The sequence below is a fragment of the Odontesthes bonariensis genome, chromosome 19, assembly GCF_027942865.1.
Source record: "Odontesthes bonariensis isolate fOdoBon6 chromosome 19, fOdoBon6.hap1, whole genome shotgun sequence".
Classification (NCBI taxonomy): domain Eukaryota; kingdom Metazoa; phylum Chordata; class Actinopteri; order Atheriniformes; family Atherinopsidae; genus Odontesthes; species Odontesthes bonariensis.
Genome location: NC_134524.1, coordinates 23048413 through 23069868, shown reverse-complemented (window position 1 = coordinate 23069868; position 21456 = coordinate 23048413). Strand labels below are relative to the sequence as shown.

The 21456-nt window shown below is 42.5% G+C and overlaps 1 protein-coding gene across 3 annotated transcripts in view; it reads right to left on the bottom strand.

The window, feature by feature from the left end:
• Positions 1 to 21456, bottom strand: part of col4a6 (collagen, type IV, alpha 6) — a 152040-nt gene that overhangs the window by 62209 nt on the left and 68375 nt on the right. For all 3 annotated transcript variants that reach the window (XM_075451428.1, XM_075451427.1, XM_075451429.1), the window contains exon 4: positions 4238 to 4315. In XM_075451428.1, coding sequence (XP_075307543.1) covers positions 4238 to 4315 — 78 coding nt within the window. The remainder of the gene's footprint in view (positions 1 to 4237; positions 4316 to 21456) is intronic.

Sequence of the window (21456 nt, the reverse complement as noted above, 5' to 3'; positions counted from 1 at the left end):
TAAAACTCGTGTGTGACATCGCTTATACACTGTCAGTTCATCTGTCAGGTTTATATATTCATCTCATGTATCCAATGTGATGGTTAAAAGAGCTAAAACATCTTGCATAGCTCGAGCATGATACAACATATGCATCTCCTTGAGAAAGATGCCAGTAATTATTCTGTAAATATGTATCTGAGATGAGGAGCCAACTGCTGGATTTGAACAATAACTTTCTTTCAGCCGACCACGCCAAAGTAAAATCCCCGAACTACTTTCTGCCTTAAAACTCCAGAGGGGTTAACAGCTATGATTGAGAACACACCTCACTTCACAAACCTTTAACTACAAAAGTAAAACTGAAAAGAGACAAATAAGCACCTTACCACTCAATGGGCACCCAACAATAACAGTTAAAGAAGGTAAAATAGTTGTGGCTATGTCATTTAGTCCAAACAGGAGGCCTGTATGGGGGTAGGTGGCATTACCTGAGCTATATCATTTACCTGCAGGTAGCTGAGGGTAACGGGGAGCTCTTCACTATGTTATTTAGCTAAAGTGGCGTACAGTAGGCAAGCTGTAAGTGTAGGCTTCTGTGTCAGACAGTAATTGATGTTTGGATACGGGCTGAAAGAGGCTGAGCAACAGCGGGAAGCTTAGAGTTAGTCTGGTTTTAAGTGAACACACAGAGAAGTCTCAGTTTGGGTTTCATATTTCTAATGATCTCAAAAGGTCACTCCAAGCTAATAAAAAAAAAAAAAAAAAGGCCTGAGGTTGCTGGAGGCCAAATATAACAAGGACACTCACGTTTAAGAAAAACAAAAGCAATTTTCATCTGCACTTCCTGTTACATGCAAAGCGTGGCAATAAGAGAACAAGACATATGAAGGGATATCTATGATAAAAGACCACCTATCAGAGAGCCTTCTAGGGTGTCATTTCTGCCTCTCTCTTCATAAAACCCTGTTTGTAAAATACCACTACGGTTGTATTTTCAATAATTGGAAGGTATTTAATTGGAGGATGTTGGCTCTACTGTCTACTGGGAAAAAATGTATCGGCAATCAGTTGTCGAACCTGATTCCAATGAAATGGATCTCCTCAACAGCTTGTCGTCTAATTCCGCACCAGCCTGTCAATGACCCATTGATTCGGCAAGGTGTATTGAAGCAGGGAAACATCTAAAACATGCAGGGCAGTGGCCCCCGAGGCACTGAACTGGACGACACTGATCAAAGGTCGGATATCTTTGTCTTAAGTTGCAGATAAAATCCAAGGTTTTCACGTCATTTTAACACTATAGCAATGTAATGATTAAGATTTAATGGCTTAAACACAATGACAGCGGCAGTAGAGCGTTTCATTCGTTGCTTGGTTGGCTTTGGGCAAAAAAAAAAAAAAAAAACTTGGTTATTGCAGTGAAAGATCAGGGTTTGCCCAAAAATGTTCTGGCCCAGTCATTTTTCGTAATAGCAGCATTGTATTGTGACGAAGAAGACTGTTGAACACCCATACGATTGTGTGTTTTAATTGGACTTAAGCCGTAGCCTGGCTCCAAAAAACGCCTACCAATTCAATCACAGGAAAAACGTTTCTCATTAAATACTAAATGAAACACATTTACCCTCATCCTGGTGTCATTAACTAATATAATAACTTAATTCACTACTTTTGATCAGCTGGTAGTCATTTTGAAAATAATACCCACCAAACAAATAATTGATTGTGATTTCTTTCAGGTTATCGACAGGTGTTGTTTATCAGACAATTACTTTATGAAATCTTAAGAGCCCTGACACAGTGCAAAAGAACTCAACAGACACTAGCCTTATCTTACTTTTTCGGGATACAACCTCTTCAACTGTCATTACAGGGCCCTTATTAGCATAGCATGCTTAAGCTAGTTTAAGGAAAAATTAACCTAATTCAGAAGGCTACATTTAGAGAGCAGTGTTGCTTTGCTGTGGATATGTAGCCTAAACGTGATTACTATGACAGGCTAGGCAGCCCTGGAAAAACTCTTTTGTAGGCCCTGTATTTCGTTTTGAAAAAGAAGTAACCCGACAATGTGGTCAAACTTCTGAAGCTAATGCTTACTTTACTTGTAGTTTCTTGCTAGTTTCTCTGAAAGGTTATTCTCTGGTTTACGAGTTACTACATACCTGGACAACAAAAACACAGGTGGAAATGAAGATTGATAAACCTTGCAACTATTCCTCTGGAGTGTAATTTTTTTAACTTTTCGAAGTAATTGCTAAGTTCTAATATCTTTTTCCTCCATTACATTGACTTGCTCCAGCCTGATGCATTCCTTTTTCTTTCACACCTTCAGATTGAAACACTGGGTTCAATTGCCAATGTTCTGGTTATTTTTATTCTATTGATCGACTGTATTTGGCTTTTGTTGACAACGGACTCATACCATAGTCACCAGTGGATAGTAAACCTCAAAGATGGCTACCTTTGTCCAAGCAAGTACCCTGCCCTTACATCCAAATGTCAAAATAAAGTACATTTATTTCTTGAATAAATTAAAATAGGGTTGTCAGATCTAAATGTTTTGCCAGGGCTGTCAAATACTCAGAATTGCATCTGATAAATACTACGCAACCTACTTTTTTTCCGAGCAAAGTCTGCAGCATTAGAACACACTGCAAAGAATTCTTTGCCATTGTACTGATCTCACTTTAACTACGGGGAACCGCTCGAAGGGGTTTTACTGGAGAATTGAAACTCTCTAAGGTGAAGCTTTTATAATCTGTTTTACTGTTAGAGAACTTCTGTCTCTGCAACACATAAAAAGAGGCTCCTCCACTTCGTGTATAATTTACAGTGTTCCACCCGCCGAACTGATGGGGATGCTGAGAGTTTTATCTTTTCTTTTTTTTTTTAGGGGCTTGTCAGTGTGTAAGAATTTATGTGAAGCCAGCAGGTTCATACTGACACACAAAACAGTCACAACAGGTTTCCGCTCAACTTTGACTGTAAGCTCCAGCCGTAAATCAGAAGAGTAAGCTGTTCTGTTTGTTGCTACTAAAGCACAAACCACTGGTGATTGGAGGGTACATGTATATGTCTATAAACGTAATTTCCGCTCTTTCATCTAAAAGATTACCTCACATTGTACCAACATTTTATTGGTTACTATTGGCACAAGTTGATGTTGATTTATTGGTTGAAGTGACAGAACAATTAGTTCCTCACCTGAAGCTATACATCATTTTGCGTTGTGTTTTGTGAAACCCCGACATACTCAATAGGTTATGCGTGCTGAATCATGCATTGCACACATTGATTATTTGTAGGCATTCATTTGTGGGTCAAAGTCTCAAGGATATTCATGTGAATTTGAATTGGAGCCCAGGGGTGTTGTTGGGATCAAAACTTCAAATGAACCAGATGTACGCATCAAAAAACTAAAAACTTTTCGTGTAATTCCCTAAAACGAATATCATTGCAGTTTAATCTTCTAACCACGCAGACAAGAAGTAGTCCATCTGCGTGATGAAGTAACTGTAAGACAAAACATCTGTTTGGGATGATCTGCTTTCACGAATGAGTTAAAAAGGCCGACGACGGATCGATAAAGGTTTTTCATCATGAAATATGATTTTTTTTGGCAATTTCCACTACTGGGCTATAATCATGTTAGATGTACTTATATTTACCAGAATCAGAATCATTATTTATCACGATCATAAGTTTGGTAAGGCTCACAAAGTAATAAGAATTGATTTCCTAAGATGAAGAATGAAAAAAATTCTTAGCGGAGGTGCCACTTTCAAATCTTGCTAGCTCTCCAGGATTACCAACCATTCCTTTAATGTCCTGAACACTTAAGTTCCAACGGTTGGCTGTGTCCATTTAAAGATTTGCCCTATATCACTTGACTACTGTCCTCCGTATAAATCAACATATTTTTCAATGGACATTTCAATGATTTGGAAATCGAGTGATTTTCTTCCTCAAGCAAAGAACTAAACACATATCCTAAGTTCAGATTCAACAGAGAAAAACTGGCCCAAGTCTCTGAAATTCTAGCCCAAGTATTCTTACTTATTGGAGGAAACGCAAGTCCCAAATAAAATCTTAAAACTTTTAGAGGCAAACACAGAGTTGAGACTTTTTTTCTTTTTTGTTTGTTTGCTGAGTTTGGTATCGATGAGAAGCAGAAAAGAAGTCACTGCATGTAAAAACGATGATGCTCTCAGCTGGATTTTTTCTTTTTCTTTACAATCACACACTTTGAACTCACCCTGCTGCCTTTCTCTGGAAGGCACTTGCACCCGTTACTACAGTCCCGGCCTCCGCACGGCTCGTCAGAATCTCCACCCTGCAAGAAATCAAGAATGAGAGAGAGAGAGAGATTAGAACATGAGGCGAATGGACATTTTGGAAGTTATCCAAAGCAACAGTCGTCCTTCTGTTGAGCAAGACACTTCACAACCCGTCTGAACACTACTTAGAAGAAGAGAAAGTCCCATCCCATCGCGTTGAGTCACATCAGAAAACTTTGTTGTTCCAGCAGCAGGATTAAAATAGGATTTGGAAATGGATGAGATCCAGCCAGACCTGGCATTCTGGCTGTTGACTTATGAAGTAGCTTTTCTAAAAGATTGATCTAATTATGTCTCCTCCACGCACAACATGTCCGACCAGGTTCTTCAGTTTATTGTCTCTCCACCAATTAGCCTTCTTTCCTTGGGCTCGTCTTCTCTTTATATACTAAACGGGCACAGTTGACAGGAGATCCATCTTCCCAGTGCTCCACCATAGCCCATTATTAGTAACTGAATAACAAAACTACAGTCTAACCGTAAACTCAAAGAACAGCGTCAATGAGGCCAGGAGGTGCCCTGAGGAAACACTTTTGCTCTAAATGACTTGATTCTTTGTCCCCTCGCATGCTTGTTGCATTCATCAGTGAAGCTGTGCGGTTGGTTAGAAGTAAATGGATAGATTTGCATAAAAATCGAACTAAAGGTGGACAAACTTCAAAATAATTCACTGTCATATGGAGGAATGTGATCTCAGACCGCTCTACTTATTTTCTCAGCTGAGACAACCAAGTTGGATTAAAAAAAAAGGAGGATCCTTTAAATGCTTAGTGACAGCAAAGAATATGTATTATCCACCATTTCTATAGGCTACAAAGGAGGCCATGTTGATCTGTATCCAGGTGCACTGAAATCATCAGCCTTAGTTTGGTCTTAAAGCTTCTTTGTATCTTCAGTGACCTCATGCTTCTGCCACAATGTCAACAACAGGCTCTATTAATGAGTAATCTATTCATCTGACTCCTACAATGTCTAATGTTCCATAGCCTCAACCTTCTACAAAGGAGTACGTCACTTATGGAAGTTGTGATAGGATTTCATCTGACCTTTAATGATGGCTCTCAAGCCATAGTTCATATACTTAAGTTAATATACTCCTTGTGTTAAGAAGAATTTAAATCACATTCCGACAAGAATTCCAAGTTAGTAAAGATGCAAGCTGGAATGTGATGTAATCCACATTAAGATTAATCGCATGATTAGGCCTGAGACTACTCCCTAGGTGGCTCCAATGTGAGAAATTGAAGATTTCAAGCACTAAACCGACCAGCAGCTGACAAAAGAAACCTAAGCTGTAAGGTGACTGTGGTGAAAGTTTACTTCAGTTCACTTCAATAAGCGCTGCTCCCGAGGCAACATCACGGAATTCATTCCAACATAAAGCAGAAGTTCTTGGGGGAAATGTAAGCATCCACAATGACGAGTGGAGAAACTCTTAGATGTAAAAGCTGTTTTTACATTATTTAACGTTGAACTAAGAGTCTGAAATGTGTTATTCAGAAGCTCTTTTCTAAGACGTCTCTTACAAAACTACTGTGGGATTCACTTGGATGGAATTAGCAATTTATGCCACTAGATGTCACTACAACCTACACTTTCAGCCACCTCATCCTGTGTAGCTTCTAAAACATTTTTAGATGTCTTCAAATAGAACAGAAAGAACTTTTATCAGCTGGCGTCTGAGTATAGTTCTGTATAAGCTCACATAGACGAGGCTCTTGAAACCTTCCAAACCTCACATGCAACTACTCACAGGTTGGGGGCAAAGGAGTGTCAGGTGAAGAAGAGCTTATGGGGCTCTTGTTGGAAACCGTCACCTGCTTCGGCCTGGGTCTTCGCACAGTAAAGAAAAGGGCCTGGGAAAGTCTGGCATCTCATGTGAAGCCCTGACATAATGATCCTGACTTCATGAACAATTCCTATGATCATATTTAATGATGCTGAGACTTCTGATGCTACTGGAGATGCTTTACGTACTTCGTTTTTGTTCTGAGCATCAAATCTGCAGCACATACAAGGAACTTTTTTTTGAATGACTTAAAACGGTTGTAAATTACTTGTAAAATGATCCGCAGCGCCACCAAGGCCAAAATCCAACCCAAAGATAACGCGGCTGCACTGCCCTAAACACCTTTTATTTTCTCTTATTTGCAACGTGCATGAAGGTTGCCTCAACGAGACGGGAGCTGAACCAAACCCAGCACATCAGGGACATTCGAAGAGAGCAATTCGGGAATGATGCCGATGCAAAAGCAATGTTCGTACCAGCGAATCAGCAAGCCACCGGCAATGACAAAAAAAAAAAAAAAAACAGGAACGGGGAGGAACAGAAACAGCAGGAAAACGGCCCGGAAGCTGTGTAAGCACAAAGTTCGTGTTGCAAAACGAAATGTGTGAAATGTGGGGACCTGGTGGAACCTTTTAAAAAAAATGAAGTAAAACTGGAAATTATGCAGAAGATCAACATTTCCACATAAAACAGGAAGTGGCGAACAGAATCGCGGTGCTGTGTTTTCACTAGCCGATGCCTGCCGATGAGAATTGCCTTGTGTGCTTACGTCATTACTGAAATCCACTGCTGCAGAGGGACCGGAGTATGTCAATGGTCTGCATTTACAAATCAACATGTTTAACCTTGTGTAGGTCCCACAAAGCACTTTTACATGCGTTTTCCATTCATACGCCACTTATTATATACTCTATATGCACTCCACATACGGTATACATCACTTTCTCTCTATAATCTCTACAATCCGTCAAACAAAAACAGTTCTGTTTGCGGCTCATTTAGGCTGCTCTGAGATCTGTCAATTGAGGCCTTCAACGCACAACGTCCTGTTTTTTTTGTTTTTTTTTTAAAGTTCTGAAAGCAAATTGCATTGTTCTGCTATTTCTTTTTTGGGATTTCACGATTGATTTCCCCATTTTCCTTGCGGTGTGACAAACTTACACTATTGGATTGATCACTACAACCCACAGCATCTCAGCAACCATCTTTTTGCTAAGGTGGCATTGCATCCCAACGCCGATATCTTTTCTTTACCACTAATAAATAGAAGTTGAATTAGATTTGACGCACTGAGTCACTGGATAAAAATAATAGCAATAAAAGCCCAATTAAATGTAGCGACAAGCTAGGTGTCAAAGAAAGATGACGCCTTACAGTTTGCCTTGATCAAATAATGCACGATCGGAAACACAATATTTTCAAGGATTCCGTTTCAACTCTAGACACAAGACCCACCTGTTCCATTAGCTGCCTTTTTTCTACTCTGCCTGAGCCTATTTCTTCTATTTTCTGATTAAAAAAAAGAAAGAAATGTCGACCAATTACTACAAATACAATTACAACTTGTGCAACCGCAACTACAACAACAAGTGCCAGAAAGACAACACACGGTGAATATGGAGTAATGAAAGGAGGGGGAAAGCACAGCAAGGAGAAAGTGAGCTTGGCACAGAGAGGGGAAAGAAAGAGAGAAGGAGGGGAAAGGTCATTGGTGCCGGTCCAGCTTTCGACCCTCTGATCTCCTCAACTTCTCTAATCACGATGACAGAAGGAGGGCAATAGTGAGCAGGGAAAAAAGGGAACAAGACAGGGGGACAGACTGGCATAGAAAAAGGGTGAAAGAAATGGAGGGAGACCAAAAAGGCGGCGGCAGGGAGCAAAGATTCAACTTTAGGAAGCTAAAAATAGAAGGCAGACAAGTCATTTGATGCTCAAATTAAGCTTTCAAGAAAACAAAAGCAAGAGGTTCAGGCAGAAAGACGATTAAAAACCGGAGAAAAACCTGGGTCTCGGGTTACTTTACTAAAGCGTGAAATTTTTACTCAGATATTAACAAATCAAAGCGAGCAGAATCTCACTGCCTTTCCCCTCCGAGGTCCATTGTTCTCTGCTATAATCCAGCCTCCACCTGAGCAGGGAGGAGATGTGCTCGGGATTCTGATCTTCATTCAACTGACTCCCGTCCACACCCTGAGTTAAAACTCACGGATTATGTGGGGAAACAGATGCTAAGCCAGCGCCCGAGGGGGAAACATTTAAATCTGAATCATTAAATACAGAGCGGAGACGATGACGGAAAACAAAACTAGACACATGCATAAAATAAAGACTTGTAACACGTGGCGAATTAAATTACGTGTGTTTACAGGTGCTCTCTGTGGAGAAAAAAATAAAAATGTTGGTGTTAAAATTAAAGGGCGGGTTCAGCACAAAAAAAAAAGAAGCTAAATGACAAAGAAAAAAAAAACTGATTATTTTCCAGTTTGCACGATATTATGACTGCACTGAAGTAATGGGAGGTAAAAAATTGTGCACCTAGAAAATCGTGCATGCATGTTAACTGTTAGCAGGTTGTATGTGGATCCATGTAAGGTAAGCTAATCTCAAAAAGCTCTGTAATGATAGTTTAACAGATGTATAAATGTAAATGTACATATGTACATATATATAGTGCATGATTGGACATGTAGCTTTTGTTGTGACTTGGCAAAAACGCAAAGCTTATTATCTGCATTCATTTAAGGACCTGATTGAACACGCTCTGGTGCGACCATCCACACAGACTGTGTTCGCACACATGCTAGTGCTGGGCGGTATGACCAAAAATACATATCACGGTATTTTTTCATGGTATCACGGTTTCACGGTATATCACGGTATTTTTTTTTCATGCATAATTAGGTGTTCACAGCATTTTCTACAGATTAAGAACAGAATTAAAAATTAAAATAAACAATCTTCAAAATAATTCCTTCGTTAATAATTGGTCACACAAAATTTTATTATATTAATATTCACATCTTCATTGTAAACAAATGAATAACATAGCTAATTACATTGGTCGGACTGTTCAGCTCTGTTTCAGACTGATACCTCCGGTTCAGGCTGGTCCTCATCCTCAACACGCACGTCTCTTTTTCAATCGCGGAAAATATTTTTCAATACTCATCTGGATTGAAGGAGCAAACATTCAGTGTAAGAGTTTAAAAAACCTACTTTGTTTGATTCACAGCTGCTAGTGTTTAGACCTCGACAACCCAACTACATTTTTATTTTTTTTTTTTAACGGCAAACTTGCGACTAGTTAACTTTATAAAGAAGGCGTAATCGCGTGTTTGCTATGGGTCGGGTCGGGACGGGACGGGACAACATTGTATTAAAAATATAAACTATTTTTATAGGACTTTTTAATGGGAGCTAATCTAACGCGGCGCAGAAGCTAGCAATGCTTACACGCTTCCATGGATGATCTCGCTGATGGAGACACACGTGGTGTGCACGGAGGGGAGGGGCTGTGTGTGTGTGTGTGTGTGTGTGTGTGTGTGTGTGTGTGTGTGTGTAGGCTATGTGAGAGAGACGCATGACTGACAGAGACGGAGGGAGAGCAGGTAAAGGAAATGCAGCTTAACGAATACGAGTATTTTTTAAATAACGTTGAAAATAGACAGTAAACATGCGTGTTCAGAAGCGCGACGCAGCGTTTCCCCGTTGTGTAATTAAATACACCGGTATGACGGTATATTAAAAATTCATATCATAACGAAATTATAAACCGGTATTCGGTGTGAACCGGTATACCGCCCAGCACTAACACATGCCCTCGTCCATTCCGTCAATCTGGAATTATCCAAGTATGTGCCTTTCAGCTTTAGCTAGTATTTCCCAATCAATCTCCACTTGTTTGCTTATACTTTACTGTCCAAACACTGTGAGGTCCACATGTCTAACTGAGATCTTTCAAAGGCCTCTGCGAGCTCAACCCCTCCTGTAGTTCATACGCCTGAGAGAGGCGGCCCCTGGGTAACGGCTGGTGTCTGGACTTGCCCCGTTCATTCCTATAGGGTCTGCTGATGTTATCCGGATAAGGGTCAAATCCACCAAAATATGGGGTACACAGAAACTTCCCGAGCTACAATGTTGAGACAACAGCGCTTGATGAAACAGACTTTGCTTTTTTTATTCCCCTTTAAGTGAGGCGGAGCTGTGCAACGGAATTCCTCGCTTCTGTTCTGGTGGTTTGTTGAACACAAAAGGCGGGCAGGAATGTATTTGAAACTGTGTTTGGCAATACTGAGATTGTGCAGATATTACTGGATACGCCTTTCATCAGTTTGCATAACCAGCCTAAACTCTGAAGTTGCTTTATCGTCAAAAAATGAAGCATCAGTGCCCTGAAATGATATAAGGAATAGAAATTAGTTACTTGTTACAGAGCTGGCCCGCTTGCAAAACAAGCAAGTTACCGATTTGTACAAGGAAATGGTACGAGAGGCATTTCTGTTTATTGGTTCGGCCACTAACTGGAATTGGAATCAGCGAAACGTGACAGCAAAACATGTCAGTTGGGAGCTCACAAAAATCCCCACAACGCACAGAGACTGACAACGTCGAACTCCATGTCAACTGCAGCCTAGGACTGCTTCAAATGAGAACCAAACAGTAGCCTTTTCACACATCCAGCAAATATAATCCCAAGAAGCATTTGTTTGGAGTCTTGTTTCCGGGGACATGACGGCTTTGGCTAACTGGAAGCTAAAGGACACATCTGGCTCTTTAACTGCTAATTGCTTCATTGTGCTACACCAGCTGACTGAACAGCGAAGAAACAAGACCGTTGCAATAACTAAAGCGTTTCTAAGGAAACGTAACGCCATGGCCAGAATGTTCTCCGTCAAATTGAGCTGTTAATCATCCATCAAGTGCTCGCTTACAAACAGGCTGGCATGTTAGCGCTTACAACCACTTTCATGTGATGGAGGAAGTTTGTGACTCGCAAATGTAGTTTGATTTTGTCAGCAGAAAATAATCCAACAATCGGGAGGCAGGGTTGGACCAGAGCAGAGCTGCAGACAGGAAAGCAAAACAGTGAGCATCAAAGATCACGGAACTTGGGTGATCTTTGCAAAAACCTGTCCCGTTGCACTGACTCAGGTGAACTTTTGAACTTTAAATCCCAGCCGAGCGAAAGAAAATTGGAACATGTGTTATTTTAAATGCTAAAACTGACTGAAATGTGATAATCTACAGTGTCAGTCAGCATGTCATCACACAGTATGAACCGAAGCGAGTGTAATGGGGAGTTCAGTTGCCATTCAAAGTGTTATTTCACCGACTACTTAAAGGCGGAGCTGCTGTCAGTTTTTGTCAGTTTTTCACAAAGCCTGTCTGAGATGCTCTGAGTGATGGCAAGGACGTATTTCCAGATGCTGTCTAGGCTTAAAGGCTCATTTATACTCCTGTTCCGTAGGGCGCGTTTGTTTCAAATGGTGTCAAGCATCGCCCATGCGCGCTTTACGTTGGCGCGGTCAGGCAATACATCCGCCAGAGGGCGGTTCAGATTTCGAGTTCCAACGTCAGTTTCAGACAATAGCAAGCATGGCGACGGTGGAGGAGATCACGATTTCTCTTCATAGAAAGAGATATGAAAAGAGGCGGCGCAGCAGACACCGGCGGTCTGTGCAGCCATCAAATATAACAGAGTTCTTGTTTGTTCCTTTCGCTGGTCAACGTGAGCTACACTGGGCAACACTGCCCCACCATTACCAGTAATAATGCACCATTAAGGCCTTAGTATGCTACTCTGTCGCTATCCGCCAATCCGACTCCGTGGTCACGCAGAGGCTTTAAACCTTTCGAAGTTCTCCGTCGGGATGTCGGATACGCAAGGCAGTTCACCTCCCGATCAGTAGGCGTCGCTACGTTAAACGACCCAATCTCGCGACGTCTATCGTGAAAGTCGTTGATCGATCGTTTACCTTCCGGCTCCGTTCCACTCCTCACAGTGAACGATGGCGACCGAAAGACTGTTTTTGGAGTTGGAGCTTGTTGATTTTGAAATGCAAATAATTTTGACCAAATGTTGACCGGCACACAGTAAACTCTTTCAAAAATGGCGGCGTTGTTGTTCTGAGAGGAAGGAGCTAAAACGGAAAAGTGATTCCAGAAATTATGTTGTTAGCCGACCAATCACAACCCTTGCGGTCTACGCGAGTCTCCGTCGCCTCGATGGATAGATAGGAATTTTGGCCGACGCACGCGGTGGATCACGCAGTGATACGAAGGTAGAGAGAAAATAGCGCCAAGCGATTGTGAGGTCTGACTTTTTCTGGATGAACCATTTTGTGATGCCAATGTATTACTCTTTTGAACACATATTATTTAGAGAAGCAAAACGCTTTATTTCTTAAGCCCCAGACAACTAGCCGGACTACCTTCGTCAATGCCAAAACGAGGCCGGAACTCAGCTCACAGGACGCAGCAGGGGGGGAAGTCAAATTTAATGACTTATATTGCTAATATGGGATGTCATACAGCTTCATCGAACTATCCCTTTAAGCTGCGTTTCGCTACGCATCCGCAAGGTCTCTGAAAATGTGCCAAAGTGGACATGAAATGAACCGACGGACAGAGGGCTCCGTCTGTATACGTCTGCGTATTTAACGCCGAGAGTAAAGGAGACACAAGTCTTTACCTTTAGCCTGAACCAGATAAACAGCTTCCATGCAACTGCTTATGCAGGTAAGAAACAACAAAAAAAAAAAAACGGGAAAGGAAGGAATCTATCCATTTATCCTCTCTTTTCTCTTCAGTTTACCAATCATCTCTGGATTTTCTCTTTCTTTCCCTCAAACTCTGCCTCCTTACCCCCTCCGTCCCTCTCCTTTATCTCCTTCCTCCATCTCCATCTGTGACCCTGACATCCGCCACAGGAGACAAACCAGCTGTGTCTGGGGCTCCAGCGTTCCTCGTCTGTTTATTCCTCACTGTGTATGCGTGACGGCGCTGTGTGTCCCGCGTTATGTGTGAGCGGTACAGACCGTGAGCACATGTGCACGGGATGACTTTATGCATACAAGCAAACAAATGAGGACGGATGTATGCCTGCCTGTACATTCAAGGGCAATTTGAGGTTTACGCGCAGATGAACGACTGCGTGCATTTATATATGCGTGCGTGTAATTATTTTCACGTCCAAGTTGCACACTTGGAGTGTGTTCCTCTCCATCGGGCCACCCAACCGGAGTCAGGTCATCTATAACTTGGCGGAAATTTGTGAAGCTAAAGTGAGTCCAAACAGGACGACAGAGACAGCCAACTGACATGGCTGGCGGCTGCAAGTTAACTGCAGTGCCTAAAAAAAAAAGAGACATTAAGACATCGGAGAGAATTCCCTTTGTCGGTATCTTAAAAGAGCTCTCTTGTAAGAGGCCAAGAGAAATCTCTTCAAATCTCTTCAGCCATAGTTTCGAGAGATGGAAAAAGGGGGAGAAAGACTGCAGTTGTAAAAAAAAAATAATAATAATTGCAAGTAAACAAGAGGACAATTACCAAAAATTGCTTGACATATTTCACTTTAGATACAGTCAAAGGCAAACTCGATACACCGTGCCTAATCCTAACAGAGGTTTGCAACTAAAGAATGAAGCTAAATCAGCCTATACAAGCAAACAAACTCCAGAAGGTGTCCATGTTTTTTTTTCTTAAGCATGCGTTGTTAAAGAAAAAAAAAAAAAAAAAAAAAATGCATTTATAGTCATAAGTAGTTATAATCTTCTCTGATGCATTTTGCAGCTTCACGTAAGCGGCGAGCTGAAATGGGAATATTCCCGACTGCATTTCCCAACCTTTAATCCTGTTATTACAGTTAATATCGTGAAACCCTGTAATGTCAACGTCTAAATACAGGCACACTGTTTAATGTGGTTTTTCCTGACACAGCCAAAGTACACCAATATTTCAGAAACTAATCTCCTCCTAAGTACCACATCTCCCCTGACACAGGGCTTGTGCAGAACACCCCCCCCCCCTCTTGAAAAAAACATTTACTTTCAAACTCAGCATTAAACTATGGGAGAATTTTATCAAGCAAACTGGCCAAAAATAGTTCAGGTGGTGGAAAAGACAATGCTCCATTACCCTTTGTATTAAACCCACTGAAATAAAAAACAATAAAGAAACAGACACAAAATGATGTGTTGGGCCATCATGTTGTGTTGCCTTCAGAAAACTATTCAAAATGTGAACTTCCCAAACAGTAACTGTAACTTGAGTGAGGTGGAAAGAAATCAGTTAAAATCCACTGATCAAATATATATATCACACCTTTTGTCCTGACTGGCTCACTTGTAGCATACAAATTATGCTACAAATTATTAACTATGATTACAATGAATTGAATTCCAATTGGCTTGAATTGGACTACACTATTTAAGTGCCTTGAGATGACATTTGTTGTATTTGGTGCTATATAAATAAAACTGAATTGAATTGAATTGAAACTCTCCCAAAAAATTGTGTCACTTCGGCACGGCACAAAAAAACCAGAAGCGTCAGGATGACTGACAGCGATGCAAAAGTAACTCTACAGACGCATATGAGGTGAAATCGACACGAACAGTGCAGGTGTGTTTGTGTGTGTGTGTTTTCTAGGAAAGCCCAAAGAGCTGTCATAACACCTCAACGTGCAGTTGCAAAGCTGTGAAATCTAGAGAAAAAAACTCTCCAAACCAACACAAACAAACAAAATACTGAATTTATCGGTTTATAACTCAATTCAAAGTGTTCGATGCTTGAGTAAATGTACGTTCTAACTCCTGACAACAATGAACCCATAAATGTGTACTCGCTGGCATGCATGCACGTAAAAACCTGTATTCGTTGCGACTGAAACGCGCACACACAAATATCCCCATTTCTCTTTCCTCCGGCGACGCATTCTGCAGTCATCATGAAACAGAGACAGCGCTATCGGCAGGATTAGGACTCTACCTGCCTGGCCTTGTTGGGCCTGTCTCTCTCATGTTGCCCTGCTCTTTCTTCCCTTCATGAACACAATTAGAGACTTAAGGGGGAAATTCTGTACAATTTCATCACGTCTTTTGGAGAGAAAAAAAAAACTGAGGCGAGAACAGGCACGCACATAGCTCAGAAGCTAATTAGCATGTCCCGGCTAATACCTCTCATGTGGATTCTGGTCTCGTAACTGGTATCTCAACCCTGACGGAGGCCTTAATTACAGCCCAGTGCAAAGGTTTTAGTCACTTTAAATGTTAAGATTAGTATCCATCACGCGATCAGAGGCCTGGTTTGTCCTCCACAAAGCATTTGGACTGTTGACACTCCATGAGTCTGTGGTATCTCTGAGCAGAATCAGAGCTTTCCTAAACGTATTACTTCTGTAGCAAACCATCCCAGAATTCTTGGTCTTGTGTATCAGCCCAGCTGCAGGATTACAGGTTAGGTTGATTTTCCATTTTTAGAAACAATGAAACAACGAAGGTCCGGTGATTTTCCACCACCGCCCCTCCCGGCATGTGCTCATTCTAGATGCCGCGCCAACTAATTCATTATTTCTGAAACTTTGGTGACGGTTACATGAATATATCGGATGCCTTAATCGGTGTTCTCTGACTCCACAAAGCAGCTATCCAGACAACATGCAGCAATCGCTTCCATTTGCAGCTATTTCCCATGTTTCTGGAACCTTCTTTGCCACCTAAAGTAAGCCTAAGTTGCTCATTTCAAATGGAAAGGGGACAGCGATTTGATTCAAAGTCGTCTTAGACATAAAACTGTGCCCATCGACTCTTGAAACAAAGTATGAGATCCACTCACAACATCATTGCCTCATCAAGAGATTCCACCTCTCATGTGGACAGAAATACCGGCATGACCTCACACACGAGGGGATCGTTGCGGTCACATGATCTCCCTCAAGTTGGACCTGCATCCAAGACGCAGTCTGCTCGTCTGCGTCGTGAGAACACGAGCTTCCGGTCTGGGTTTGGTTTCTGGCCCGCCTGCTCTAAATCCACACTGTTAGCATAACTGCATAAAAATAGTCCCAAACCGCCAAGTTTAGAATCGGGCGTCACATTCAAAGTGCATGCAGGGTCAGGAATCATTACGACGGTCTGTTTAGCAGAACAAAAAGTAAAAAAGCTTTTCAATCTGATCTCAAACCAAAGAAGCAACAGCATTGTTACACTTTCAAACCTCAACAAACTCAAAGCAAAAATATTGGCAACATAACCCGTTCATGGAGAAATAAGAACTGCCTGCTTTTGATCCACGGTGCGAAACCCAACTTTGGGATTCCCTAAGCTTGCCAGGCCTTTGTTTCATTCGTGCAAATACCAGCCTGGGGGAAATTATTTGTCACCCCTTTATATGCGGCCGTGTTGAAATGTTGACTGCAAGAAGACAGATAAGTTAACACAACATAACTCTTGTGCTTTTATTGACGAACGCCCACCTACATGCTGCTCCTAAATCAGCTCTCCGATGTCATCTGATGGCAATAAAAAAAAAAAAAAAAGAGCTCGGAGATGTTGTGTGCAGCACAGAATTGGCTGCAACACAGACGCAGACAAAGGGACAGACTCATTTTGGAGCCAAAATAAACTGGGGGGGCTGCTGTCCGGACAAGAGCGCCGAGATTAAAGGGGAAGAACACAGGGTGATCAATGGAGCGGAGGAAAGGGTGCACTTAAGTGCAAATCAGTCATAAAATACTCACCAGCTAGGGAGTAAGAGCTGGAAAAGGAAGAACTAGCACAGAGATATAATTAGAAGCTAGTTTCGACCACAGTCTCTGTGACTTGTGTTTTGTTAGCATCCAATCGTTAGCATTTCGCTGCATTAGTTAGCCGTCCGTAAGGTCTGGGATGTTCATTTCAGCACTGTGATGGAGTGCTTCTCTGCATTGATTCATAAACAGAAAAAAAACGATAGGGCGGCAAAAAGATCTCTGCTGCTCGATTGGCAACGCTGTACAAAGACCTGCTACAAACCACAAGCATGAAATACCAAACATCTTCCAATCAACCTGCAGTAAAAAGTGTAAAGAAGGCAGGAACACTACGAGGATCTCCTCCTCCAAGCACAGATGTGCCAAAAACAGGCACCGCCTCACTGTTCTACCACCTTGTGCACACATTAAGAGCAGAACACTCTCCCTCTCGTTGTCATCAACGCATTCAGTCGACATAAAAAAACGTTGGAATAAAGAATAGCGGACAAGCAGCCACTTGGAACATGGGGGGGGGATCCGATTACGTCCCTGTTTGAGCAGGTTATGTCGGGGGCTCCTTTTACCGAAGGCAGCTTATCACTTTGATAAATCACTTCCCCTTTAAAGGCTTTAAACGAGAGATTTTACATCTGACCACAAAAAGGTTTCCCGACACTTGCAACCGCAAAGGAGTGTCGGTGTTTTGTATTCAGCTATCAAAGCAAAGCAAGGAAACGGGAGCCCAAGAGATACACGATGTTTAAAATACTTTTTACAATGCACTGTGGTAAAGACTGAGTTTTGATCTGTTAAAAAAAAAGAGAAAGACGAAAATACGATTATTTGCCGTTTTTCCTTTGCCAGATATCAACATTTGTCGACCGGTGAGGAGGTTTTTTAGACTCTAGCCGTTGTTTGTGGACACTTCACGGACAAAGTGTGAATGGCATCGACTCGCACGCAACGTTGTCTCGATACGACGGGCAGCACTAGCAGCAGACGAACACATGATCCACAAGAGCACGTGTTAGTTTAGTTTGTTTTCCCGTCTCAAGCCTTACAGAACTGCTGCAGATCGCCTCAAACTCATTCGCTGGTGGAGCCGTTTTTGGCAAAGCTAAAAAGAAAAAAAAGTCTGCATGAAAGGAAGAAAAAAAAGAAAAAAGCTTTGAGTGGACCCCTTCCCCAAACAAACATCTGCAAACATGCGTGGCGCTCGCCAACTGGCGTGCAAGACATGCCCGACTCCTGCACAAAGTGACAGTGGCAACCCTCGTGATAATCACCGCTTTGAAGTGCACTGAGCAGCCCTCGCCCGGAGGGAGAGGAGGTGCTTCTGAGGAGGGAAGGGGAGGCAAATGTGTGTGTGTGGGGGGGGTAGATAATAGAGATGAACAATGGAGGGGAAAAAGCACCAGGGCAGTTAAAGATGTAATGGCTCCCAAAAGCTGGGGACTGATGATGGTGTGAAATGAATCCAGTGAAAAAGTGGAGGAGGAATACCCTGAAGCGGGATCCAGTATTAACCCGAGCGTCTTTGAGCAGTGTGTGCAAAAAGGGGGATGAAGACGTGAAAAAGCAAATATATACGCAGGTGAAATGTGTGCGTGTGTTTGGCCTATACGTCCCGACGGCACTGCAATTACAGCTGAAATTTTTACAGGGCAGAAATCTGAGATGCGCCTAATGTGCCCCAAGGGAGCTCGGCAGACACAAAGCACTCCGCGAAGGGTAAGTTTAAAGTTTCTCCCGAACAACGAGTGAAAACCGATCAGTGGGGCCCCGTGGATCGATGTGAAACGAAAAATGTATGTGCAAGAAAGAAAGAAGTGCGTGTGTCTTCTCTTTGAACTGCTCTGTGGTAGCCTGTATGAAGCCTGATTTATAGTCGTCCAGGAAAGGCCACGGAGAGCCACGGAGAGCCCTCTCCGTGGTCGGAAACCCTCCCGGAGACGCTCTCCGTTGCTTGCGTGCGTCGGCCAAAATTTCTACCTATCTGTCGAGTAGACGGAGACCGCAAGGGTTGTGATTGGTCAGCTAACAACATAATTTCCGGAATCACTTTTCCGGTTAAGCTCCGCCATTTTTGAAAGAGTTTACTGTGTGCCGGTCAACATTTGGTCAAAATTATTTGCATTTCTGGGGCGGTCTGTGGCGTAGTGGGTACAGCGGACGCCCCATGTACAGAGGTCCTCGCTGCAGCTGGCCCCAGTTCGAATCCCGCATCGGACTGCCCTTTGCTAAGTGTTATTCCCTCTCTCTGCCCCCTGCTTCCTGTTTCTCTCCACTATCCTATACAATAAAGGCATAAAAAGTTTAAAAAAATATATAAAAAAAAAATAAAGATTTGCATTTCAATATCAATAAGTTCCAACTCCAACAACAGTCTTTCTCCCTCGGTCGCCGTCACTCACTGTGAGGAGTGGAACGGAGCCGGAAGGTAAACAATCAATCAAAGACTTTCACGATAGACGTTGCGAGATTGGGTCGTCTAACGTAGCGACGCCTACTGATCGGGAGGTGAATTGCCTTCTGTATCCAACATCCCGACGGAGAACTTCGAAAGGTTTAATAGCCTCTGCGTGACCACGGAGTCGGATTGGCGGATAGCGACAGAGTAGCATACCGAGGCCTTAACACGTCAGTCACACGTGAGACTACAATAGAAGTCACTACCCAGGACTCGTAAAATGTGGCAGCCGTTTACTAAGTGTTGAAATCTCGATCCCAAACCATTCTCAGGTGGAAGTGCAGCAGAAAAGTGGGTGAAAGTGAAGAAGAATACAGACCGATGGCTCTTAAAGTAGCCGTCCCTGGCACGGAAGCCCCCAATTAAATTCGTTCCACCATCTTTTCCTTTCTCCTCAGAAGCATTTGGACGCGGTGACGTGCAAGTCGAGGCGTGGAGCTTCAACGTCAAAATGTGGCGAGACTCGCTGAGACGTTTAAACTTCGACGATTACACCTTCCGTCGTGAGATTGGGCTGAATGTCTGAATGCGTTCGTATTTTCAGCTTCTAGGCTTTTCATTTCCTCGCTCCAGCTGCTCATCGAACGTCACTGAAAAAAGTGACAGATTATCAAACCCAACTCTCGGCCAGGAAGCCTTTTCAAATGGACGAATATGTGCCTTTAAAATCTTGACCTGCCATTTGCCATTGACGCTTTAGACCAGCTCACCTTAACCTCTTAAAGTCGGTGTCATACTGTATTGTGGGTGCGGCCAGCCGGTGAAACAAAAAAAAAAAGCAACAACAGTCTCATATTACATTATTTACAAAGGATGAACTAAATCTCCGAAGCGAGCTGAGCTGGTAACGTATTTGTTGAATCCTCCGCACGAGTGCACCTAAGGTTGCCGCACCGTATCCCGCCTCCCTGCCAAACTACGCCCAGCGCTGCGCACCCTCCCGCCGTCTTATTTTTAGTGACAGACGTTTCACCGACTCGCTGTCTTCCAATCCTTGTCGAGCTGGTGTGAATAGGGGAAAAAACGGTTGGAACCCAAGCACAAATTCCCTTTGACTGCGTGCCTGCGTGTGTGTAACCCATGCACCACAGGTGTCGGGTACGTGTTGGTAGACGGACTGATGTGCTTCAGGTTGTAAATGTATGCATCCAACTGGGATCTAAACTCGATACTGATTTGTGTCTGAGTGTGTGTTGGAGGCATGTGTGCGATGCCTCCCATCTGCGCACACTGCAGAATTCCACACGTTCGGGCCGAAAGTAAACACGACTCTGGCACCGGAGCCGCAGGCGGATGTTCTGTCTCTCTTTCTTTGGACAAAGATGATCATCAATCACTTTTTTCCCATGTTTTGTCCGTTTAAATTCTTTCCCTCCACCTCCAAATTGTTGTGTCGTGTTCTCCATTTTGAGTCCAGTTTTAAACTCCATTTAAACTGATTTTTTGGGGGCTGCAGCTGTGCGATTCAGTCCCAACATATTTTTAACGCTTTTTTTTTTTCTTTCATAAGTTTTACAAACACACACAGACGTTTAATCAACCTGTAAAGGCAGGAACAAAGCCGGAAGGTTTGGCGTGTTTTCGTGAGACTGAAATGGAGGATTCTGGCTGTAAAATTTTCAACGTTTTCACAGGAATTTACCGTGAAAGTGCCACAGTCGATTAATTACACTGCGAAAATCCTTTTTTGAGAAAATTAATCTAAAAAAATTCACAAAATGCTGTAAAATCAACGTCTGTGTTGCATTTAAAGAAAAAAAAAAAAAAAACTTTTTGCCACCAATTCTTGACTTTGAGTGTTTTGCCTCTGAATTCTCAAAGAATAAAGGAAAAAATTGCCTTCCGCTCTCGGATCATCCTTCCCACCTGTCGTAACCTGCTGCAAACTGTTGTTTGAGATAATTATAGCTACAATCAAGAGAGTGAACAATAGGACCGTTGAATTAAAAATAAAAATAAAAACTGAAAAAAATAAACATAACGCAACCGCAAAATATGAAGAGCAAAGAGAGCCAGAGGCGGCCTATTCATGCTTCCTGTCTGAAAAGGTAATGTCTAAAAAACGCTGGAAGCATTCAACACAAGTACAAACAAAAGTCTCCTCCTCGTAGTCCCAGTTGAGAGAAAAAAACGAGACAAGAGCAGA